The 26,980-nt window shown below is 46.1% G+C and overlaps 1 protein-coding gene across 2 annotated transcripts in view; it reads right to left on the bottom strand.

Moving 5' to 3' along the window:
* Window positions 1-26,980, bottom strand: part of PLS1 (plastin 1) — a 637,640-nt gene that overhangs the window by 14,578 nt on the left and 596,082 nt on the right. For both annotated transcript variants that reach the window (XM_086943716.1, XM_086943715.1), the window contains exon 14: window positions 16,165-16,288. In XM_086943716.1, the coding sequence (XP_086799842.1) occupies window positions 16,165-16,288 (124 nt within the window). The remainder of the gene's footprint in view (window positions 1-16,164; window positions 16,289-26,980) is intronic.

Here is a 26,980-nt window from a genome sequence, read left to right as displayed (position 1 = left end):
CGTCTGGAGTGGACCAGGAGGGTCCGGGGTGCTCCTCTCTTGGAAGGGAGCAAGGGCCAGTCTGGAGCAACCAGACCAGCGGTGTACTCGTCGTGGTTCGTCGTCAGGAGGGCCACTAGCCAGCAGGCAAGTGACCGGACAACGCGGTGAGCAGCAAAGAGCAGAAGGGCCCCACGCAGATCTCGTGGATGCTGGGGGGCTGGACTTCGGTGCTGGAGTTGCTCAGGGTTAGGGCTTCTCAAACCCCAAAGCACTCACTCGAGGATCCCTCGGCGGTCCTGCTGGATAAGCGTTGTGCAGTTTTGAAGATGGCCGGTCCCTTCAGGTCTCGTCACACCCACGAATCTCAGCTGGGCTGATGATGCAGGTAGAGGTCAGAGATGCCAGGGAATCCGGGTCTCGTCGAGCTGGGCAGTCTTGATCTGGAGGATGGACGTGCAGCAAATCGCAAGCGCTTAGATGGTGCTCGCTGATGCAGGGTGGCTACTCCTTAGCCACAAGGGAGAGTCTTCAGAAATGTTCAAGAGTTCTTTCGTGGAAAGTAGTCAAGATTCAGAATTATCTAATTTGGGAAGGGGGCCTGCTCCTACCTTTATTCAAGAAAAAGGGGCAGGCACGCGACTAGGTCCTGCCCATGGGTGGGACCAGGAGGGGGGTGGTTACACCCCTCTCCCTTGTCCGGACTTTCCCCAGCTCAGGGGCTGGTGTGCCCCTGGAACTGGTTCAAACCGGCAGATGCATAGTGAGCACCGGGTTGCCACTTGCAGTCACCTTCCTCTCAGCCCTGCCTACCTGGCATACACAAAACCCTGTCTGGGATGGTGCTAGCACCGCCCCTGACAGGAAACCCTTTGTCCAAGCTCTCCTCGCTGGAAGGACTCCCAGCAGCAGGAGGTCAGACTTGTGTCTGTGGTGGCAGCATCCATTTTGTGATGCTGAGGCTCGAGTTAACTTTAACCGGGGTTCACAGTTACATACATGTCGTGACCCTCTAGAAGGGTGGAATGCTAACCCCGTCGCCAGAATTGGTGAGGGGTTAGTATTCCAATTCGTATGACACCTGACTCAACATGTTTTGATAAAGCGATACTAAAGATAGCAAATAACCGCGAGGATTATAATGCACTTAAGAGTATATGGTACGCGTTATCATGGAACAGCTATTAGGACTTGGTTCCGCAAGCTGCAGACGGGCTCAGCTCATGCCAGAGCACCATCTCACATAATTCCAAGCACTCTGCCTTCAGGATTGATAAGGCCTGCCATAGGAGTGACTGATAGGAATACATGTGTCCATTTTAGGTTTAGATATAGGGATACTATATCTAAAGCAAAGGGTGCTTACACCACCTTGCCCCAGCTGTCGTGCAGTCAGTTGTGTCAGATTTGGATGGCCAGCCAGGGGTGGCATAATACATGCTACAGCCCCTGGTAGGCCCTGGGTACACCTATGCCCTGGGTACCTAAGGTACACTGTACAGGGACTGATAAGGTGACTCAGTATCCAATTAGATATGTACCTAAGGTACATGGAATCCATTTTACAGAGAGAGCAGTAGGCCTGGGGCCCTGAATAGCAGGGTCCCAGGTCAACTAAGTCGAAAAACCAGCAAAACACCAGGCAAAAAGTTGGGGGTAACCATAGTCAGGTATCCACCTTCCTACATACCCCCCCCCCCCCCCCCCAAACGAAAGGAGATAAGGCTATCCTTGGCCAGGTAAGCCTATATTGCCTGAGTGGCCATATGAGGTGGTACATGCACAGGCATGGTTACCCCCTGTATCATGGTCCACTAAGCAATCCCTCACCCTAAGGGTATCTGAGGGTCTCCACCATTGGGAATCTCTACCTATGGTGTGTTTTGGCAAAGTAAAAGGCTGGTGCTGGGATGGAGTACTGAAGTGAGACTCCACTAATGTTGGGCTCAACTTCCTCCAATCACTATCCACCATATGTGCCTTTCTTTCCAGGACTGAGTTGCTGTGAGCTCTCAGGGTCAACCTTTGGCTACCTAAAGCTGGAGGCTGGGTCCCTCTGTTTGGCTTACTGGAGGGACAGGTCAGGTTTGGGGTTTTTAGGCCCCAGGTTTGGCTGTGCCCAACAGTGTCCATCTGTGGGAGGTCCCTAGCTAATTTTAAGGGGGATCCCTCAGGAGTTTGGTTTATTTTCACTGGGCTAGGACTACTAGCTTCAGTGCCCTTAATCTTCTGATTGGGGAGTTCTTTTGGACAGGGGGCCCTTTGGGGTCCACCACTGACCTCCCTGACCTCTACAGCCCTGGGCTGACTGAGGCAGGGTAGAGAGGGGCAGGTTACCTGCTCCAGACTGGGTCCCACCTTGGAAGGGTCCACTGACATCAGGGGCTCTGCCAGGCTAGACCTGACTACCTCTGGGGCAGTTCCTTCACAAGGGGTGAGATCAGTTCAATGAGGAGGCTGATCCTTTCCTAAAGTCTGGTGGGAGGGAGATTTCTCTTCCTCCTCAATGCTTTCTGTCTGAGTGGAGTGATCCATAGTTTCAGGCTTCACAACACTATTATCTGTCTGAGTTTGAGCTGTGGCCATCACAACTCCACCAACCTTTTCAGGAAGGGACTCAGTTTGGGTATGGGCTGTGACCATCACAGCCTTGCCAACCTGTTCAGGAAAGGAATCTGTCTGAGATTGGGCTGTGACTGGCACAGCCCTCCAGACCTGTTCAGGGAGGACATCTTGGACTGGGGCTGTGGCTATCACTGCCCCACTAACCTTACCATGGAGGTTTACCATTTTAAAATGGGTTTCTTGCTCTACCTCAGCCCAGGCTGAGATCTCTAAATCATTCCCCAGTAGGCAATCTACAGGCAAGTTTGGTGACACTGCCACTCTCTTGCGGCCAGTGACACCTCTCCAGCTGAGATTGACCACTGCTATGGGATGAAGTCTCTGCACTCCATCAATGTTGGTTACCTGGTATGTGGCTCCAGGTATAAGTTGCCTTGAGGGGACTAGGCTCTCAGTCACCATGGTGATGCTAGCCCCTGTGTCTCTGTAGGCCTCAACATTTGAACCATTGATGAGGGGCTCCTGTCTGTACTTGCCCAAAGTGTTGGGACAAGCTGTGAAGTTGGCAAACCCCATGCCAGTCTCACAGACAAGAGTATCTAAGTCAGGGGACCTGGTTTGGCCAGAGTCCCCAGGAACTCCCAAAGTGAATGCACCCAGATTCTTGGGGGCACTCCCACCACCTGGGGGATTACTACTAGTAGTAACAGGAGGCTGGGAAGTTTTACTTGGGGGTATGTTCTCCTTATTGTCGTTGGCCCTTGGGCAACTGCTGTCAGTTTTGTAATGGCCTACCTGTTTGCAGGTATGACAATAAGGTTTCTTTTGGGAATTGGAAGGATTTTGGGACCCACCCTTTTCAGAGGATTTTTAGGGCCCTGGGGTTTGATCAGAGGATTTATTCCCACTCTCCTCTTGAGGCTTGGTTGATTCCTTCTTTTGGTCACCACCCTGGTCCTTAGGCCTAATCCTGGTTCTGACCCATTTGTCTGCCCTCTTACCCAATTCTTGTGGAGAGGTCAGATCAGAGTCTACCAGGTGCTGGTGTAATAACTGGTTCTGACAATTATTTAAGACTTGCTCTCTCATAATAAGATTATACAGTCCTGTGAAGTCAGTAACCTTACTACCCAGCAACCAGCCTTCCAAAGCCTTAGTGGCACAATCCACAAAGTCAGACCAATCCTGAGACTGAGTTTTCTGGGTGTCTCTGAACAGCAACCTGTACTGCTCAGTTGTTAAGCCAAACCCATCAATCAGTGTATTCTTCAGGACTTGGTAATTGTTAGCATCCTCAGCTCGAGTAGTGAGGAGTTTATCTCTACCTTTGCCTTCAAAGGAGAGCCACAAGCTAGCTGCCCACTGACTCTGGGGGACACACTGGACAGTGCAGGCCCTCTCCAAAGCAGTCATCCATTTGTGGATGTCATCCCCTTGTTTAAAGGGGGGCACTATCTTACTCAGGTGTCTAGTGTCTAAACTCCTGTCTTTTTCTCTTGGGAGAATGCTGCCACCAGTGGGGTCTGCCCCACTCAATTTCTGCTCTCTAGCAAAGGCAAGTCTCTCTTTGGCCAGGGCAAGTTCTTCCCTTTCAATCCTCAGATTGACTTCCCTCATCTTAGCTTCATGCTCTCTCCTCTGAGGGGATGTAATCCCTCTGTGAGAAGAGGCCTGAGAGCCATTGGTACAAATGGATCTGTTAGAGCCTCTGGAGAGAGACCTAACTCGTCCATTCCCAATGTTAAGCCTGCCTGAGAGTGGGCCTGGGGGTCCCCCAAGTCCATTTTCATGCCTGCTTAAGTTGGTGCTGGTGAGTCTACTGACTTCTACCTGACCCTTGTCTGCCCCATCCCCTGACAACTCCTGTTCCTCTTCCTCCTCATCACTTCCTGTGCCATTGAGGTTGAGGTCAGGGTCCCCAAGGGTTCCCTCTAAGGGAGGCATATTCCCATCTGGATTAGAAGGGCCTGTGTTAGAAGCCCTCCTTGCATCATAAGTCTCTAAGAGACCTATCAGAAATGGTATGGTAGGGTTAGAACCCTGTTTTAGCTTCCTGGAGGTACACACTTGTCTCATCTCCTGGAAGCTAAAAGCTGCATATCTTGACATGACCTGTGGAGGGTCAACTGACAGAAGGGGAGCCTCTGAGTTCTCTCCTTTGTCTGACATGCTTTTCTAGTGAGGTGTAAGTGGTGCACTTACCTACACTATTTGTTTGCCTACTGATCCCTTGCTAAGAGTTGTTGTCAGGGTATGCTAAGCCCTGTTAAACTACAACAGCTGGTTCAGTAGAACCCAGAGTATTCTAAGCTATGTTATATGTACCTTGGTACTTATGTGATCTTTCAAATGATATTCTTAGGATACGTGTGGTAAAACAACAGCAAGCTCAAATCCCAACCGCTGCTCACCAATGTGAGAAGTTGGCCTGATATGTAGTGCTCACTATTCTAGTGATCACTGTGTATCATTCCAAACGACCCTTATTGATGATTGGTTGCAAGTCAACCTTATAGACCAGCTATCATAGTAGCATGGACAAGAGCAGTCTTTAGGCTAAACTCTAGAGGGCGTGTTAAGCCAGCTGTTATACCATCACATATAACCCTTGAACACCAAGTGAAAGGACACCACACAAGTTGTTATGAAAATAAAAGGATATTTATTTATAACAAGTCTACCCTGAACTCTTTATGAGTCAGGGGGGTAAGCACACAACAAAACTCTTAAGAAAATACTTTAAGTCACACAATTTACACAAATGCCCGAGGGGCACGAAAAACCATATACTCTAAAAGTGGAATGCGAAATACTAGCAGGTAAGTAACAAGGTCCAGAGGCTTTAGGATCGCTAGGACTACACTACTGAACCTTCAGGTTAGGAGCAGGAGGCCTAGGGAGATCGGGTGCAGAGTGTGCACTCTCACGCGGGATGCGGGACAAAGTCTATGGATACTAGTAATCACAAAGTTAGTGTTATCGGACGAATCTGAGTAGATAGGCTGAAAACGAAAAAGGATCTGGACACTTAGATAGTGAACCTAGGTTGGAGCACCTAAATGCTCAAGTTACCTAGCCCAGGGGCTGCGGCTGCATAGGGTTCAAAAGACGTCGGGAATCCTCGTTACAGTCTATGGAGCCTGAAAGAAGAAGTCGCTGGCAGGCGACCAGTGATGATGTCCGGAGTTATCCAAGCCTGGATCGAAGATGGAGACGACCTGAAAGCAGAGGGGACTCAGTTCTTAATCATTAGCCAGTGATTAGGTGGGCACCAGGATGGCACCGGATGAAGTCACCTCGACCAGGTGAGTGGGCGACGCTGGACTCAGCTGTCTCTCGGACCAGGAGGCGTTGTCGGCGACCAGGATGGAGGTGCGAGCTGTCCCACGAAGGTGTCTGCTGTCGGCGATGCTGGACCCAGGATTGGGGCAACAAACCTTGGCAAAGTCAAGCCCACGCGGTGGAGTCAAGATGGCGTCTGGAGTGGACCAGGAGGGTCCGGGGTGCTCCTCTCTTGGAAGGGAGCAATGGCCAGTCTGGAGCAACCAGACCAGCAGTGTACTCGTCGTGGTTCGTCGTCAGGAGGGCCACTAGCCAGCAGGCAAGTGACCGGACAACGAGGTGAGCAGCAAAGAGCAGAAGGACCCCACGCAGATCTCATGGATGCTGGGGGGCTGGACTTCGGTGCTGGAGTTGCTCAGGGTTAGGGCTTCTCAAACCCCAAAGCACTCACTCGAGGATCCCTCGGCGGTCGTGCTGGATAAGCGTCGTGCAGTTTTGAAGATGGCCGGTCCCTTCAGGTCTCGTCACACCCACGAATCTCAGCTGGGCTGATGATGCAGGTAGAGGTCAGAGATGCCAGGGAATCCGTGTCTCGTCGAGCTGGGCAGTCTTGATCCGGAGGATGGACGTGCAGCAAACCGCAAGCGCTTAGATGGTGCCCGCTGATGCAGGGTGGCTACTCCTTAGCCACAAGGGAGAGTCTTCAGAAATGTTCAAGAGTTCTTTCGTGGAAAGTAGTCAAGATTCAGAATTATCTAATTTGGGAAGGGGCCTGCTCCTACCTTTATTCAAGAAAAAGGGGCAGGCACGCGACTAGGTCCTGCCCATGGGTGGGACCAGGAGGGGGGTGGTTACACCCCTCTCCCTTGTCCGGACTTTCCCCAGCTCAGGGGCTGGTGTGCCCCTGGAACTGGTTCAAACCGGCAGATGCATAGTGAGCACCGGGGTGCCACTTGCAGTCACCTTCCTCTCAGCCCTGCCTACCTGGGATACACAAAACCCTGTCTGGGATGGTGCTAGCACCGCCCTTGACAGGAAACCCTTTGTCCAAGCTCTCCTCGCTGGAAGGACTCCCAGCAGCAGGAGGTCAGACTTGTGTCTGTGGTGGCAGCATCCATTTTGTGATGCTGAGGCTCGAGTTCACTTTAACCGGGGTTCACAGTTGCATACATGTCGTGTCCCTCTAGAAGGGTGGAATGCTAACCCAGTCGCCAGAATTGGCGAGAGGTTAGTATTCCAATTCGTATGACACCTGACTCGACATGTTTTGATAAAGCGATACCAAAGATAGCAAATAACCGCGAGGATTATAATGCACTTAAGAGTATATGGTACGCGTTATCCTGGAACAGCTATTAGGACTTGGTTCCGCAAGCTGCAGACAGGCTCAGCTCATGCCAGAGCACCATCTCACATAATTCCAAGCACTCTGCCTTCAGGATTGATAAGGCCTGCCATAGGAGTGACTGATAGGAATACATGTGTCTATTTTAGGTTTAGATATAGGGATACTATATCTAAAGCAAAGGGTGATTACACCACCTTGCCCCAGCTGTCGTGCAGCCAGTTGTGTCAGATTTGGATGGCCAGCCAGGGATGGCATAATACATGCTGCAGCCCCTGGTAGGCCCTGGGTACACCTATGCCCTGGGTACCTAAGGTACACTGTACAGGGACTGATAAGGTGACTCAAAATCCAATTAGATATGTACCTAAGGTACATGGAATCCATTTTACAGAGAGAGCAGTAGGCCTGGGGCCCTGAATAGCAGGGTCCCAGGTCAACTAAGTCGAAAAACCAGCAAAACACCAGGCAAAAAGTTGGGGGTAACCATAGTCCGGTATCCACCTTCCTACATATCCGTAGAACAAAGTATGACTTAAATCACATAAACAACAACAGCAATTGTATTGAATTTGATGCCTAGTTGGAAATAGTAAACTACACTTTGTTTTTACTATAGATGAAAAAAGCTGCAAAATTTCTGCCACTCTAGAGCGTAGGGCTCCCCGGGGACAATATTACACATATTGACACTTATAGTAGGGTATTTACCGTGCTGGAGGGCTGCGAGAAGAGAGAGGGGTGGTACACGGAATGACGCCATCTTCTGTCTGGCGCTTTCTGGTGTTGCATGGGTGAGGAGGAGGAGGCTTCACATAAAAACATGGCTGCAGACGCGTGCAGCGGGTGCGCTGCTGGCGCTCCTATGGCAAGCCCGTCTGCATCCCTAACGCGGCCTGCGCCAGCAACTATGCCAGTGGTATGCAGGGCCGGACTGGGAACCAAAACCGGCCCTGGCAAAGTGCTCAGCCGGCCCAGGGGGTTGGGGGTGCGACCGAGCTCTTTGCCAGAACCGGTTTTCGGCGGTTTTTGTTACAGGGCCCTGTAACAAAAACGGCTCCCAGGGGCCCAAAACCGGCCCCCACCCTTGCGGCGCACCGGGGGATTGCCCGGTGCCCACAACGGCCAGTCCAGCCCTGGTTGTATGGTAGAGGGCTGGTACGGTCTGACCTACATAGCAGAAGAACTGGTTAACATGGAGGGGGGGGGTTCCAGCTGGGCTCTAGTTTGATGTCGGTGGACGTTTGTGGTTCTGTTTCTTGTAAGAACTGTAAATACACCCTCTCCCCATTAAACCATCTGGCTAGTAATAGTGGGGCCCCAGTAAGAGGCAAAGAGAAGTGAAGGCTGCACTGAGTAATGTCCGCTCCCTGTACAAGCATGCTTTAGATGTCGATGCTCTACTAAAGGAGGATACTTTAAGCATACTCTTTTTAACAGGAACATGGATGAAGGAGGACTCTTGTCCTGACCTACACTACGTTATGCCGGAGGCATATGTGTGTGTGCACTCTGACAGTGGAGGAAAAAGAGGAGGTGGGGATAGTTTTTAAAAGGATATTCGAATGTAAGAGTTTTTTACCAGAGGGGATTATTGGTGCAGAAATCCTGGGATTTAGTTTATCCACTGACTAACACTGTCGGGGATATTAGTCTACCATCCCCCAGGGTATACAGCAGACTTAATCTTATCACTTGACCAAGCTCTAGCCCCTAACTGCATTTCCTAGGCTAATTTCACCATGGTGATTTCAATATTCACCTAGAGACGGCTGAAGAACCTCTAATGAGGTATCTAGTAGATTCATTAGCTTCTGTTAACTTGGTGAAGGCTCATACGCGGCCAACCCATAAAGCAGGCCATACCATTGATGGCATCTTTTATAATGCTACAGTAATAGGAGGGTCCCCTCAGCCAGTTCCATGATCGGATCATTTCCTTCTGGCCTTTCTCGTGGATGTTTGACTGTTTAAAGGGGACCCGTCCTGTACTACCACAATCTGGAAACAGATGCTGGGGTAGGGTTCCCCTGGATGAGTTAAGGAATAACCTTTTGGACTCTAAACCGGAGACCCCAGATTCCATTAGTGAGGGGGACAGGGAGATCAGCATATGGGTTAGGACGGTGGAAGACCTTATAGCCCCTACATTGGCTGTAAGAAAGGGTACAAAGACCCTGTCAGCTAGCTGGTTCACAAAAGACTTAGCATGTGAAATAACAGCGTGCAAGAAACTGGAAAGAATATGGTGCCGTGCGTATCGGGAATCTGATAAAGTTAACTATAAATTGGCTCTGAAAGCCTATCACAAGATTCTTAAATTAACCAGCAGCACCTTGAACTTACACTGCATTAAGGAGACTGAGAATGATGGGAGATCTTTAAGATTGTAGCCAATTTTTCAGATCCTAAAATGACGCCTCGTCCACTGACTCCCAGTCAAGCCCTAAGCTCCTGATGGAGTGACTTTTTTGAGGAGAAAATCATCAACATTCAGAATAATTTGTCTGGAGAGAATATCACACCAGCAGTGCTGGAGCTAGAAGTCCCAGAGGACCGATTACAACCTGCATCACTGGCCATCTTTCAGGCGCCATCGGTAGAGGAGGTAAACGCCTCCTTTTAACACTTCAGATCTGGGTCCCCAACAGATCCGATACTGCCCTATGTACTAAAATCTATCTCTGATACTATTGCTCCAGTGTATCAGAAGTTATTTGCTAGCTGCCTCGACACAGGCATAGTACCTGACGACTGGAAAGAGCTAGGGTAAACCCCTTCTTAAAAAAGGCTAGCACGCATCCCAAATGTTTAGCAAACTTCAGCCCAGTCTTGTTGCTGCCAGCAGCTTCAAAAGTGCTGGAGAAATTGGTAAATCGACAAATCACTGCCTTCTTGACTGAAAACAACATATTACATCCCTCTCAATCAGGATTTAGAGCCCGCCACAGCATTGAGTCCACACTATTAGAAGTTTCTGAGTCCATCAAATGCAATCTAGACCCATGCCTCAATGTGACATTGGTACTGTTGGACCAGTCAGCAGCATGTGATACAGTGGATTATAACACCCTGCTGCACAGTCTAAAACACCTTGGTATAACGGGCTCAGCATTGAACATGGTGTGCTCCTTCCTTGAAGGTCGCAAATAGGTAGTGTGGATGAAACCATATGCTTCAGGAAGTAAAGAATTGAAATGGGGGGTTCCTCAGGGCTTGTCTCTTAGTCCTACACTCTTCAACATTTATATGTCTCCCCTGGCACATGTGGTGGACTCACATAATATCAAGATCATCTTGTATGCTGATGATACCCAACTCCTGCTTGTGTATGATGGCAAGCCTGATAGGGCAAGGGCAGCCTTTGCCAACTGTTTGGTGGAACTGTTAAACTGGCTAAAGACAAATAGACTACAGTTCCACCCAGATAAGACAGAGGTCTTTACTAGTTGGACGAGATCCCCTGCCTGGTTGGTTCAGGGCTTGGCCTGACCATGCCCCACCACCACTGCCCCCTCCAACAATGGTGGTCAGAAACCTGGGGGTGCTGTTCGACTCCCAGGTCTCATTTGGAGCATAGCTGTCAGCAGTGGTGAAGTCTTGTTTTTGGATTTTCACATGTTAAGGACATTTCTTCATTTACTTCCTCACGAGTCCCAAGTCACAGTGGTTTAGCATTTATTTTATCTAGATTGGGCTACGCTAATGTTCTGTACTTTGGCTTCCCGGAATATCTGATCCAGCGGTTGCAGGTCATGCAGAACATGGAAGTCCGCTTAATATACAAAATCCCAAAATTTACTTCAGTGTCAAGTTTCCAGAATAAGCTCCATTGGTTGCCAGTATATCTGCAGGTAAGCATAAAGCACTGACCCTATCACACCAAGCCCTCTGTATTAGGGGACCAAGTATCTCAATGACTGCGTCATACTGCCCTGTGAGGCTGCTGCGTTCTAGCTCAGCGGGTCTCATTGCAACTCCCTGATTTTTAGAAGCAACGCAGGGGTGGCTCTTCCTTCTCCGTCAGCACTATGAATATGTGGAATAATCTACTGGACTATCTCAGACAGATCCCGGAAGAAGAAAGATTCAAAGAGGAGCTGAAAACATTCTTTAGACTTTAAGGGGGAGTACGGGCATTTACTCCATGGCTATTTACCCACAGCATACCTAAAAGGGCCGGAACACTCTTTGAGTAGCCGTGTGCTATAGAAATGCTTCATTCATTCAACTGTCTTGAGAGACTCACTTTACTAGCATTTATCAGTGTGATCTTACTCAGTGCTATCTATGTCCCTAAGCTTGTTCATTCCAGCTTTTTACTCCATAGTTGATAAGCTGACCCTCTTGGCTCAGTTCTCTGTTGTGCTGCACATGGAACCTTTGCTTCATTTGCTCATTTCACTATTTACGCTATTTTAACTATCTTAATTTCATGTAAATTAGTTGTTTAATGAAATGTTTTGAATTTGAACTGCTGCAGCGAGGGAAACACTGTGTACTTTGGGGGACTGTTGTTTTACGATACTCCTCATTTAAGCAACCATACAGAGGCAGTTTTTGTCTTCTCTACCATAGAGCTGCACAAGAGAGACCGTACGGTTGGTGCTCTAGCAGCTAACACCCATGTCTTTAAATGACGGCTGCGGTTCAGGTCTGTATAAATACTCTAAAAATCAGTTGCTGGCGATTAGACCTTCACCGGAGTCCTGGTGCCTCCCCTTGCTTAGGGCTGATAACCTGCATGAACATAGAGGAGTATGCACTCAGTGTAGCTATAACCCAAATTGCCAAACGAGTAGGGAAACACTTATAATATCCCCTCATCAGACAGAAGCATTTTGGAAGATGGGTCTGATTAATAGCCGCTCAATCCCAAGATATGCCACTGATATCAGGACATTATTAGACGAAGATCACCTGAACATGCTGTTAATCACGGAAACATGCCTTAATGACAGCTCTTGTCCCAACATCCTCTTGGGCCTCTAACCACCACCAGCTGTAGCGCCAGAGGCGACTTGGAGCCCAAGAGCTGCTACTTTTTCATAACCCCCTGTATAGCCAACCTGGCACCAGGCATAGGTTGCCCCTATCCCGTCCTGAGGAAGACTCGCCACTGAGGTCCCATACTCCCTCATAGCATTAGCCGAGTCGAAACGTCGACACCTTCCACCATACAGACCTGTACCTCTCTATCCCCTACCCCAACCACAGAGAATGCATTTTGTGCATGGTGAAAAATTTACAGATGTCATGTAAATGAATATTGTGCATTGGACAGGTCTTACTGACTGGATTGGATTACCAGTCTTCTTGAAAAAGTTCCAATTGGTCTGTTGCCTAACTCTTTGATTCACACCTTTACTACTTACCACCACCACTACCCTTCCCTTCTTCTTTTCTCCTACGCGCAACCTGTTTTACAAATTGTTTTTTTCCAAATGTTAAAATAAATGACATATGAACAATTAGAAATCCGTGTGGCGCATATACTTTTATGTCATTGTAATATGTGCACTCTTAAAACATGTGTTGAGTGCTTGTATTTTGTTTATGGATATTGATTATCAGTATTGGAGTGTATTCACTCAATACAGAGTGGCGATTATAATTAATATATTGTTTGAATAATTGGTCACGGACCACCTCTATATTCCCGTATTGCACCCAGGTCCGGGTGACTTATTGGGTTACCCCGTTATTTGTAACCCCTGGTATAATGATCATCTCATCTCCGTAAGAAAAGAATGTAAGAAACTGGAGAGGATCGGGAGAAAGGAGTATGAGCCATTTCTCAAAACAAAATATAAAGCCTCAATCGGGACTTATCACAATGAAAGCTCAGGCTAAATTTGATGAGGAAAAAATAATGCAGGCCTCAAACTCCCCCAAGGAATTATTCATGGTTTAACCATCACCCAAGAAAGTACTACTCTCCCACAAGCTACAAAAGAAAGATGTAATGAAATAGCCTCTTTTTATCCCAAAAATTTGTAGATATCTATGATCAACTTCAGGGCAAATCACGGCTAGTTTCTTGTGAGAAAAACGGACTCCAGGGAATTATCTTCAACTCCAGTGTTATATCAGTTCCCTATGCTGAACCAAGACAGTATCTGTAGCCTAATATGTGCAACCAAATCAGGATCTCCACTAGACCCTGCACCACCACTTAATCTATCCAAAGTGATAGATGTGATCCTCCCCTCGCTAATGGAGTTACTCAAACGCTCACTAGACTCTGGATTTGACCCCAAATACTGGAAGTATGCAGTAATCAGACTACTACCGAAAAAACCTAATTTAGATCCAGTAGTACTTGGCAACCTCCGACCCATATCATTACTCCCTTTTGTAGGTAAACCTTTGGAGAAACATGTCAACTGGACAGTAGCCAGTTTTTTGGAGGATAAGGACAGTCTTCATGCGACCAACTGGGAGCTTTTGTATCCATCATAGCACTGAGGCGGCACTATTGGTGGTCACAGAGGAACTTAAAGATATACTGGACAGTGGGTGGGGGGTCCTCTGCTATCCTGTTCCTTAACTTCAGGTGCAGCGTTCAACACTGTAGACCATACTATTTTGAGAGATAGGCTCAGGGAAGTAGAAATTCAGGATAAAGTCTTGGATTGGCTCACCTTCTTACAAAACAGATCCTATCAAGTCATGGCAAATTTCTGCTATTCAGATAGTCTGCCATCCATATGTGGAGTGGCACAGTTATCGTCGCTCAGCCCCACCCTGTTTAACGTTTAAGTCTGACAGCTGGCTACAATGGTTCATGAGTTTGGTATCTTGGCTGTCTCCTATGCAGGTGATATCCAGTTGGTAGTTTCTCTGACAAATGGGGTGAATCTTGAGCATCAACCACTGGTACCTTGCTTGGAAAGAGTGGCAAATTGGATGACGAACTGCTGTTTGAAACTGAACAGCGAAAAAAATGAACTAATAATGTAAGGGAACATGGTCATACCTAGACCACCGGATAGCTGGCCAAATTGCCCAGGCAACCCCCCCAGATCCCAAATCCCCTATATAAAATTAGGGAAGGAGGCTGGACCGGGCCCTTACGATGGATCATCATGTGAAGCAATTGGCTGGCATCTGCTTTGGTCTACTTAGAATGATCAGGAAGATATTTGCACTCTATCCCAGAGCATTTAAGAAAAACTGTGATTCAAGCCCTCATAGTTTCTCGTTTGGACTTCGGTAATTCTCGTTTGGACTACGGTAATTCTCTTTACGTGGGCTCGCCAAAGTATGTAATAAAGTCTTCAGGTGGAGCAAAATGCGGCAAGGCTTCTGCTAAAGGTCCCAAGTTATGTTCCAGTAAGAGAATCTTCAAAACAGCTCCACTGGCTGCCGATTGAGGCCAGGATTAAGTTCAAATCCCTTTGCATTGCACACAAGGAAAAAGGTCCAGCTAAGCTCAGAGGTATGGTATCTTCTTATGTCCCTGCCAGACTCTTAAGATGCTCAAATTATGGAACAGTCTCCCACTCGGTATAAGATCACTGGAAGATTAGCTCACTTTTAGGAAAAAACTTAAGACCTAGTTGTTCCCTCACTAACTTGTTACCATGCACAGATACCCGGTCAGTACTCAACAGCGTGGGGAAGCCCTTGGGCAGCTGTGCACTTTACAAAACACAAACATAAACATATGTCAGCTTATTGTTTCCCCCCTTCTGGTGATGGGGATTTGGCGAACCTTACCGGTTCTGTTGCTCTTTTTCCTCCTTCCTCCCAATCAGTCATTTGTCATACGGTGAAAACTGGGGGTGTCGTCTTCTAGGCTCCACCATTTTTTTTTCTTCAACCTTTGATTCCTAATGGTACTTTTCTACTTCTGCTCAATTTAATTGTATTGGTTCTTTAATATTACCACACCCCACCCCTCCACCACCACCAACTAAGAACTTCTCCTTACAACTGACCACTTTTTTTGTTTCCTGCTTACCTATTTTCCTCTGTATTTTTTTACTACTTTTGGGTCCTCATTTAGGGCTAGATGTAGGCATCCAAATACCGGTCGGTAACGGCCGAAAATACCGATTTTCGGCCGTTACTAACCGGTATTTGGATACTGAGATGTAGGGCATCTCAAAATACAGATTTGGTAATTTTACCGAATCGGTAATTTTACCGAATCGGTACAATTACCGATTCTATAAAATTACCGAATCTGTATTTTAACATGTAGGTAGCACTGTAAACAGTGCTACAGGGCTTTAAGGATTCGTTATTTACCACCAACTGTTAGTTGGTGGTAAATAAGGAATTCCTATGAAAAATGCATAAATGTGCATTTACACCTGTGCCATGTGGCACACATACATGCCCTTAGGGCATGTATGTATGCCACATGGCACACAAGCACTAATCAGGGGTGCAACAGGGTGTCAAAGTGACACCCTGCCACCCTTGACTTTTTCGGTATTTACCGAATCGGTAATTACCGATTCGGTAATTGACATTCATTCCTATGGGCCTCCTGGCCTATAGGAATCAATGGCAAATTACTGATACTGTATTTTTTACCGAATTTTTATCTACATAGGAGTTACCGATTCTAAAATACCGAATCAGTAAAATTCGGTATTTTAGAATCAGTAATTTCGTATTACCTACATCTAGCCCCTAGTCTTCCTAAATGGGTCTCAGTAGATATAGACGACAGACTACCAATTATTCAAACCAAATCCCCTTCCCACCAGTATTTTTTTATTTGATTTGTTTCCGCAATTATGCACACCTTTTACTTCTTTTTCCTCTCTGAACACAGGATCTAACGCCAGGGCAGGAAAATCGTTTTGCAGTCCATCCATTTTTTCAAATTCGTAATTTGGGTAATCATCCCATGATTTATCAAGGTGAGCATTATTCAAATTATAACTGAGGGTTCTGCTCTTCAACTATGATTTTTGTCAAAGTAAGATAGTCCCACCTCAATGATGACCAAAACAAAGCATGTAGGTCTCACTTACCCTGAAGCTAGAGATGGAGGTGGTCTTCTTTGCATTTGCAAGAGTCTGGTTGACCCACTTTATAATAACTTCATCATTAACCTTTTCACCTTCCCCAAGATCTGACAATACGTTCAGCGTGTACCTGCAACATGAACAGAACAGTTGGTATTCTAAAGCAGAACAGATGTTGCACATAGTGCATTAAATTAACATAAAAGGCAGTGTCCATTTGCCCTATTCACACATTGTAAGAAAAAAACTGCTCACAGGCTCGAATCATAAGAATTATAAGTGATCTTAATGCTAAATGATACACAAATGTATCCACATCTGAGAGGTACTAAAAGGGGGTGACACGAATATCATCTGAAAAGTTCTAATTATTCAAATCTCCATTCATAGGTAAGGATTGCTTTAAATCATTCTGGGATTACTCTTAATGTTGAGAATCATTATTGTTCCTATATTTTAAAATTCCCAAGCTACTGTAAGAGGTCCCAAGAGTGTCCTCTTCTAGTTACCTGCTCATCTTTATACAAAAATAAAAGAGACCGCCAACAGTTGAAAAAACCTTGCTAAGAAGCTGGGTCATTTTGAAAAGCAAACTTACTGTTTAGATGACAACAGCTGTTATTAGAAACATACTGTAAATCTAGAACTGACAAATAAAAGTATCATCAGATCAGTAACTTTTTATAGCTATAAAAGCTCCATGGACCACACAAATGGATTCAAGTGAGCACATTCCTGATGTTCCAGGACTGGGCTTTGCTGTAGGCATGCCAGATTTGGGGGGGGGGTTTGCACCAGTGCAGTCAAAAAGAGTAATCACGTCGAGAGGCAATAAAGGTTACCCCAACCTAAAACCCATCTCCTCCCAAAACATCCTCTTCCATGTTTTGAAAAATAAGCTTGAATTAACCAGAGGTGGTTTCTTTGGAAAGGAGGGACTTCTCACCCAAAGGCTGCTTCAGCCGTCCAGCACATATATAATGCCATCATCCTCAGACAAAGAGAGTAAAGGTGGTACCATAGTTAGGCACAAGCCCTATATATAAGGACAGTTTACTTTATTTTCCAACTTCTTAGGGAATGTTTGATAAACAGTTGGATATCTCATCTTTTAAGGCAACAGCATCCTTGTCTGAACTTTTTAGCCATGTGAGTGATCAGAGCACACTGAGTGTGATCTCAAGGAACGAGGGTTGTGGTACACTGAATTATTTTAGTAGTTAGTATTGGAGGGGGGGGGGGCATACTTATCAAGTAGTAGCATCGCCCTTGCACCACGTAAAGGAGTACAAGGGTGACACAATTACTAAGTTTGATCTAGCAAGGTCACTTTGCGAGGTCCTGAGTGGCTTGATAAATCTGGAGTAATGCAAGGCAGCGCAAATCGCGTGTTGTGTTACTCTGCCCCAGGGAGGCATTTCATGGGTGGTGCATGAGTATTCCTATGTAACACCTGTGGATTTTGGCACATTCCCAAGTGGTGAAGTGAGGAAAAGAATGATGATGGATTCAAACCAGATCTAATAGTGACCAGGGGTGAGTGTCTGAAACGTTTCAGAGTTCCGTCTATCATTTCTTTTTGTGTTTGATTTGTTCGCCCTAGGTTTGCTGGGTATGCCCAGAAGTGGGTCCCTTGCTCACTTTGCCACTGGATTCAAGCTAGCCTGTGATGAGGGATATTACCCAAAATCAGTTCCAGGATGCTTGTTTCAGGTCCAGGGAAGACCAAGCTTGGCAGTTCGGGCTGGACTGTTCCCATGAGGAACAGGGTCAAGGTTGATTTGCATATGGCTGGGTCTAAACTGTGGTGGAGAAGTGAGCAAAAGAACAATGATGTATTCAACCCCTGAGCTAATAGTGAATAACGGTGAGTGTCTGAAACGTTTCAGCACTCAGTCCATCATTTTATGTTTCTGTTTGCCACATTCCAAGATTTACCATTACTGGTAGACCTCTGAATGCTCAGTCAAAGGGAGATCCCTGGGTACACACTCACATATGGGTTTATTATACTTTCATACCCTTTTGTCTAAACATTCAGACTCAAACAGGGAAGACTAGTTTAGTACACTATATTCGCAGAATGTTAATTTCCACACCAAAGTTGGAACGTTCACAGTCTTATTTTAATAAAAAACATGTACATAAAACAATTTCTTACACAAGGAGAAAGGACGAGGCAGAAGTGTGATTCCCGAATATACGAGAACATATCCAGTTCACAGACTGAATGATACAGATATATGCCCGTCCAAGAAGGGTTTTACAAAATTTTAAGATACCGATCCAAGAGGTCTAAAGATTTGGAAAATATAGAAGAGGCTGAACATTGCTGATCCCTATAAGTGTGAAAAGGACCAACTATATCCCATATCTCAAGTCGGGATCGGAGAGTCCATAAAAATATCCACTCGGGTGCTTTGCCCTACATCTTCGGGAGAGGGCGATAAGCACTATTCATTGAAGCTGGTGACCCCTAAATACGGAATTCCTGAAGAAGGTGCCACAGAATTATTTGTTGTCTGCACCGAAACGCGTCGACGCATTCTTTCCATAGTTAGAATCCAAATAAGGTCTAGTGAGCAACTGATATACATGTATAAGTGTTACTGTTGGTGTCACTTCCATATCAACTAAAGACCGTTTGGATCCAGACATTAGAAGTGGTGAAAATAATAGTAGGCCACAGTTAATATAGGGGTTTGTTTGTAAAAAAGTCCTTTTTCTGTTTGACCTGTGACTTAATGAAAGATATGTTTATGATATTGATTTGTTCATGATTTTCCTGCTTTTAAACTTAATTGTCATGTGTAATGAATTGTTATGATTAATTGTTTTATTCTACTTTTTTCAAAGAGTGTTCTTTGAAATTTTAACTTGTTATTTTGTGTAAGAAATTGTTTTATGTACATGTTTTTTATTAAAATAAGACTGTGAACGTTCCAACTTTGGTGTGGAAATTAACATTCTGCGAATATAGTGTACTAAACTAATCTTCCCTGTTTGAGTCTGAATGTTTAGACAAAAGGGTATGAAAGTATAATAAACCCATATGTGAGTGTGTACCCAGGGATCTCCCTTTGACTGATTGTCACTGTACCCTGTTTCCTGGTGATAGTGAAATGAAATGAATGAAACTTATATAGCGCACGACTTACCCTGGGGCATCTCATCGCTTGCTTAGGGAACCCGTCCTGGTATTCCCCTGTGAGATAACCCTGGCAGGGTATCCACAAGGTGAAAGCCAGGCATCCCACCGCGAGGGGCCATTGTGGAGATTAAGCAAGCTATTGCCCAGAGTCGCAGAGTGTGAACCCGTGAGTCGAGAAGGCACCGGAGCGAGAATTAACGAGTCCGTGGAATTTTGAGCCCAACACCCGCCGAGGCGGGGAATTGAACCCTGGTCCAGGGCCGAACTCAAGCTCCAGGTCTGCCGCCTCTAACCCCTGAGCCACACTTCTCCACTGTGGGGTACTCTCTCTTTAGAGACCTCTGAATGCAACACAATGCTATGCATCCCCAGGGTGGCTTAAAGAGAAGAAATATATTTTTCTTCTTGTTTTCTCCTCTTTCTATATGTGCTGCATTCTGCAACACACAAAGAGGAAAATGCCTTGGGGATTGTTTTTATGCAGGAAGGTATTTAAAGATGTTTTGGATAAAAATGGCAAGGTCAAGCTCCAGCAAACAGCCTTCAAGATATGCCATGGTGGTTCAAGAATGAATCTGTACTCGTTTGCAACCGTCATGCAACCATGCGTGTGTCAATCTCACGCTTCTGTTTTATCAACCGTGTGCAATCGCCCGTCGCAAGACGGACAGGCGATTGTACGCAGTGAGATTGACAAACACGCATGGTTGGGTGATGGTTGCAAACGTGTACGGATTCATTCTTAAGCTTGACCTTGCTGTTTTTATCAAAAACATCTTTAAAGACCCACTTGCAATCTCTACATAGTGGCATTTGTGTTGACATTGGCAGTCGTGATATTGTCGAGTGGCACAGTTGGTGCCAGGATAAAGCTTACACAAGCTCTCTTTTCAGGTCCAGAGGATAACCCCATTAAAATACAATTGGGGTTTGAAACGTGTTGACCGTTTGTTTGTGACCAAACAAGTTTTCTTTACAAATTTTGAGTATCAAGTCTACATCTTGTGACAACTAATACATTTGAGTTTTTTATTGACCTGAATATTGTTTGGCAAACTTTCTCCCTGGGTCTGTATTGTACCTTACATACTTTCCCTTGGGTCTTCTCTGTTTTTTCTTTCTCTTTGACTTATTATTCCTAGTTTCTGTTGGAATTTGAGCTTGCTCATATTTCTTAAATGCTTTTAAATATGAAATGTAATGTAGTGTCATAGTTGTGATTGTTATATTTGTGTTATATGTTTGTATTTTTTTTGTGGTCCTAAAATTTTTTGGACTGTTCCTGAAAATAGTAACATGAACCGGTCTACCTTTCAATAATTCTTTAAAAGACACATAAAAATCCAAAAAGAAAAATAAACATTTATTTGTTTTACAATTACTATGAGTGTCACGTGTGATTGTAATGAGTAAAGTGGTGAATAAATATCAGTATTGCCATTTGTATTGGTATGTTCACTATCTACAAGTGGCATTTCTAAAACAGTAATGTTAAATTCAACGTCACCAGTAAGGAGGCCTTATTATCATTCTAAACATATTAGACATGAAAAAAGCTACTCCTATCTGATCAAGATTTAAAGCTTAAAAGTGTATTAACGAATTCCCAATGCTAGCCTTTGAGAGGAGTAGGCCTCACAGCAGTGAAAAATTAATGCATGGCACCAGCTATCTGCCTGTGCAGTAAGAACACAGGGACAGTCTTTACTGGCTCAGACCTGCTAATTTTTTGCAGCCTCCCTTTCAATCTCAGATGGAAGGGCTGCTCAACACAGGGCCTACCATGGAAGGGACCCTCTTTGCTGCGCTGACAGGCTTGGAGCACACATCAGACCTTTTGTTGTATTCCCTTGAGCAGCAGTGCCCTTTGCCCTATTTCCATGTACACATGGGACATTCCTTATCAGATGCCAAGAACAAAAACAGTTACTACAGAAAGATAAGCATTTGCAATGCAATAGGTCTCGCATTTGCAAGAGTTTCAGCTATTGGCATTGTAAATGATAATGCCTTTTATTTATGTTTTAAAAACCAACACATAACTAAAAAGCATGGTAATTTACAATGTCCAAAGCTCAAACTCTCGCAATTGCGAGACCTATTGAATTGCAAATGCTCGTTAGTGACTGTTACTGCTAGGATGGGCAAGCGACGGAAGCCTCAAAACACCTCAAGAGTGAAAACCTGCAAAGAATAAAGCTAGTCCTCTTATATCTGTTTCCAGTAACGGCATTCGCGATGCTATCGATCATCTGATCGAGGAAGTAGAGTCCATATTAAACGGGAATGCATCAGCCACTAGTGACAGACAGAATTTGGCTAAAGTCCCTGATTTTTCAAAGAGACCTTAAAACGGGCTCCTATACCCACCAGCTTGTGTGTAAAATATAGCCATAAGTGGTGCGCGGGGACATGTTACACATCTGGGGCCAGGTGTCACTTCACCCACAACAGCAACAAAGAGACGCCTTTGGAGAAGGGTGCACGTCTTTTGCGTGGTAGTAGGCAGGGGTTGCTGCGCTCGAGCTCTTTCTTCAGAGCCCTTTGAATTCTGTTCTGGCTTCACTTGGGAACCATTGAAGAGTTCTGAAGTGTGTGGGCCCCTCTTGATGGTTTAAATGCATTAAATGACTAGAGGAGCTCACTGGCAGAATTGTTATTGAAGACATATTGTACTGGTCTTATTTCTGTGGATAGCTGTCACGCAGTCAATATTCTGCATGCTTCATTGCATGACGAGTTGCAAAAGATGCAAACAATATACAAAAGTTTACATTATTTTTCTCATAAAAGCCTAAAGACTCTTTGTCATTCTAAATCCATAATATGTAACAACCTTACTACTGCTAACTCCGATGGACCGCAGCGACTACTGCAGAAGTGACCTGTGTTACTGCAACGTGTGATATCATGCAGTCAACTCATGCCCTTAAGTAGGTCTCACACACACGCTGCACCTTGACTCTAGTCACCTTAATTCTTTCGCCGTCGATGTCCAGGGTCCGCTCTTGGAAGTCCTCCCCGGTGGTGACCTCTGTGGTCTCCAGGAAGGGCTCCTCACAGAAGCGGTAGCTCATGCAAGTCTTACCCACGCAGGAGTCACCTATGACGATAATCTTGAAGATGCGCTGGTGAGGGGCGTGGCAGTCTGATGGTACTAGACCGCGAGCAGAATTGTGTACCAGCAACCATGGCTGGTCCATAGCTTCGGGGGAACAAAGGAGGAGGCAGTCTATTTACAGTGAGTGTACGAGCCAGCAACATCACGGAAAACCAGCTACAAACAGTAACAAAGCCCTTGCCACCCCAGTGTACGTACACATGGAGCTCTGGATCGGCCTCACGTTACGGGGACAGAGTGTGAGCATACATAGGCAGTGTGAGTGGAGGAGAGCAGTGCACCCGAGCCGGTCGGAGCTGGGAACGTGCACATCGCCTGTCCGGGAGCGTGCACAGTGCGTGAGGGGAGGAGAGCAGTGCGCCCGAGCTGGCAAGAGCTGTAAACGTGCCCATCGACTGTCCGGGCGCGTGCACATGTCCTGTCCCCCTTTGGCCAAGAAACCGACGGCAATAGATCTTGCCAAAGCGAGCAGCGCATGTGCTGCATCGCTAGGCGAGAACTAAAAAACACCCTTGTCTTCATGTTTTAATTGGTGCTTCTTCTTCTTCAGACCCTAGTGAAAGCAATGGACGCCATTCGCCCGTCTTTGCTGGAAGTTTTGAATACCTCCATTACCTCCAACTCTGTCCCGTCTACTTGGAAGTGCGCGCGCGTTAGGGCTTTGTTGAAAAAACCGAACTTGGATTCTAACAACTTATCCAATTTCCGCCCTATCTCGCTGCTTCCGTGGTTGAGTAAGTTGTTGGAGAGACATATTAATAAAACATTAGGGGACTACTTGGAGTTCAACAAACTTCTACATGCCTCCCAAACAGGGTTCCGTCCTCAACATGGCACTGAGACCGCCCTTTTGGCGGTCACAGAGGCGGCCAGAGCAATAATGGACCAAGGTGGAAAAACTGCTATTATACTGTTGGACCTCAGTGCCGCGTTCGACACTGTTAACCATGCCACCCTTTTACACCGTTTGAAGGGCATGGGGGTGTCGGGCGCGGCCCTGAAATGGCTGACCTCTTTTTTGGAGGAACGCTTTTTCCAAGTATTTGAGGGTGAGGTGGTATCATCTAAGCATCCGCTCAGTTGTGGGGTTCCCCAGGGCTCCTCCCTGAGCCCCACACTGTTTAATGTCTATATGCAGCCTCTAGAGAAGATAGTTCTCCCCTACGGTGTGCGGATTGTCACCTACGCTGACGATACCCAACTTGTGGTCTCTATGGACCACAAGGATGGTTCGTCTAACACCCTGGGTCCGTGTCTAGAGGCTGTTGCAGAGTGGATGCAACTCTCCCATCTCAAACTCAACGGGGAGAAGACCGAGATCATGTTACTAGGTAACCCTTCTCCTACCTTCCAGTTGAACTGGCCTTCATGTCTCGGCACCCCTCCCCTTCCAAAGGACCAGATAAAGAGTTTGGGAATCTGGCTGGATAGAGCTCTGGATTTCTCGGTTCAAGCCACTAAAACAGCCTCCGTATGCGTAGGGCTAATGAAAATGCTCAGGAAAGTGCTCCCCTTACTTCCATTCCAGGCGAGAAGGGTCATGGTACAGGCCCTGATACTCTCCCGCCTGGACTATGGAAACGTTTTATATCTAGGGGCTCCGGCATCGGTGACAAAAAAACTCCAAGTCACTCAAAACTGTGCGGCGCGCCTGCTCTTTAACATCCCTCGCTGGCAGTCAGCGAGAACTGCCCTAAAGGAGCTTCATTGGCTCCCAGTGGCTGCAAGAACATTGTTCAAGGCCATGTGCATTCTGCACAAATCCTTTCATCAAACTGGCCCGGCAGTGCTGCTTTCCCTGGTACCGCCTTATGTGCCGCCTAGAACTCTTCGTTCGGCCTCTCTGCATCTGGCAACCACGGCAAAAATCAAGAAAGCCCGTTGGGGTGGCCGTTCATTTACTTGCTCAGCAGCAAAGGCATGGAATTCCCTGCCTCTGTCCCTTAGACAAAATGATAATCTGATGTCATTTAGGAGAGACTTAAAAACTTACCTGTTCTCAAAGGCGTACTAACTCTGCCCTGCAGTCGAACACAGTAATCAGTCATCAGCGCTGCGAGGCCTCCGGGCAGATATGCGCTATATAAATGGAATTTTTCATTTCATTTCATTTCATTTCTTCTGATGCAAAAACATGATTTCATGCCTACCCTCTGGGTGCCTTCTCTGATGGCCCTGGCTGGAAGCCTTGAGGTTGAAAGATCAACCCCTGAATGATACTGTGTGTTGGAGCAGCATAAACACAGTACCATCACTTTTTTGTATGCTTCCGCATACATGCTAACATTTTAGAAGAGGAAAGTGGGAGTTTAAAAAAATAAAGAAAAGAAAAGTTGGGAGATTGTATTTCCTCTATTTACTTCTTTTGAAGCTTAGGCAATTTCAGACAGAGAAATCCAAAATAAAGCCATTTTTGGCTTCAAAAATTGGGAGTTTCCCATCTGAAAAAGGTCTACTGGCATGTATGCTTCATTGTGATGCCCTAATTGTGACAAGAATGCCCAGACATGGGTCCCATGTTTATTGGAACTAACTTACACAAGACTGAAGAGCCCCAATCATGGGACAACTAGTCTTGAGTTGCTGTGTTCAGTTCAGGAAGGACTTGGCCTCATAATTCAGGATGGAGTCAGTGGTCGAAGTGGGCAGGATCGGCAGGGCACGACGTGCCCCATCTTTTTTAATTTAATAGAATCTGTTCCCTACTTTTTAAAAATGCATCCCAGGATGGCAGAAATAGCCAAGGCCTATAGATAAGGCTTGGCCGTTCATGGACATTCGGGAATGGGCGGGGTGGGCAGAGAAGGAAAAGGACTCTGTCCCTTCCTGCCCAGAGAAGACAAGGATAGTGTCCACTTCTCCTGCTCTGCTGCTGTCAGCTGCCACCTTCTCTTTCTTCCTCTTATTCCCTCTCTTTCTGTCTTTGTCTTGCTCCTCCTCACTTGCTGAAAACCATAACTTCAAGAAATGGCTCTTATCCTTTCTTTTCTCTCCTTTTCACCATGTGGCAGGGTGGCTGGGGAGGCGGGGCGCTTCCTTGTAGATTTGTACATAACTTACCTTGCCTTTCCATTCCTTTTGTTTCCCCGTCCTTCCTTTTCCCTCCTCCCTCCCTGAACCCTACCGCTTATCTCCCCGACCTCTCCTCACCGTGCTCCCTCACATGCACCGTCCGACTGCATTGTACATAGTTAGCACACTTGTAAATAGAGTCACCGGTGTCCTCACTACCCTGGTTACCCCTGGGAAAGCTAAGCCCCGAACGCCATACTAAGATTGTTCTTTCTCCCCGCACGTGGCGCTGGAACACCACGAGAGACGACGACCGGGTCACCAGTGAAAGGGAGCGAAGACGTGCAAGTCCCGGGAGGTCTACCAACCTAGCTGACACCTTGGATCCCACGGCCTTAGCCAGGGAACGACTCACTCAGAGGAGAAAAAAGACTTTTATTAGAATAAAACCCTCACTACCACGCTCCAGTCTCAGTGTCCCTCCTTCTGAATCGCCACAAGGACCTTAGATGCCGGTCTGCCTCACCTCCATTGGCTTGCTTTAGCAGTAGTAGTGCAACTCACCAGGGATCGGCAATGCAGGATTTGCATGCACACCAAATTAAGTTTGCAAACTTCACTGTCTCTTTGCTTCATGCACAAGCACTTTTAACATGTGCTACCTGCTTTGGGGCCACTGGAATTATGCAGCAAAAAGGAGGACAAAATTATGTTACAGTGTTGCCTAAATAATGCAGCGTAATGCAGTACATTTTCTGATACTTTATTATTTTAACACATACTAACAGTTGCTGCAAAGATTTTGCCTCATTAGTACCAGGGTAACATACAAATGCAGCAGGAAGAAAGGTGACGAGTCAACATTTGCAAAGGGCCCTCCACTTTGCAGCAACAAGTCAAATTTCTTAGTAACTTTTGATCTGTTTGAGTTACAAATTTTATTTAGTTAAAATCGTCAGATTATGCAGCAGATTATGTATAATTAAGTGGGAAACATTTGCAAACCAGGATATTTTGCCGTTCATGTTTGAACTGCTCTTGTGGAAAAAGGGAGGCAAAGTGCTGATGAAACAAATTGCATGGCTCGGAGACAAATGACTTGTGATCCCACTTTTAAGTGTATTTAGGACATTCTATGTTTAGAAATGTATCCCACTTTGTCAATGTATTTTAACGTCAACAACTCATATTAAACCTTAAATAAACATGTGTATCCATTGGCTGAATTAAAAAACGTAATAAGCTGTAACGGGTCAGTGAAATACCAAACAAATACAGAAAATTGGGGGGATGTTTTGCTCTTTTTGGCCACACCTCTAACTCCACCCACTGACCCAGTCCTTGGGTTATTCCTGCTCTCTGATTCTCCGCCCACAGTTCCCTTACTCCCGCCGCCCCCCCCCCCCTTTGATCACTAGATGGACGGTTACTATTGGAGCAGCATCAAGACTGATTTGCCTACAGCGCTATCCAAACGGAGGTGGTGACATGGTCACAAAATAAAGCTGGACTGGGATGCAGCCCGAAATAACCATTGG

This window comes from Lissotriton vulgaris, chromosome 11, assembly GCF_964263255.1.
Source record: "Lissotriton vulgaris chromosome 11, aLisVul1.2, whole genome shotgun sequence".
Taxonomy (NCBI): Eukaryota; Metazoa; Chordata; class Amphibia; order Caudata; family Salamandridae; genus Lissotriton; species Lissotriton vulgaris.
This window is presented reverse-complemented; position numbering and strand designations above follow the sequence as displayed.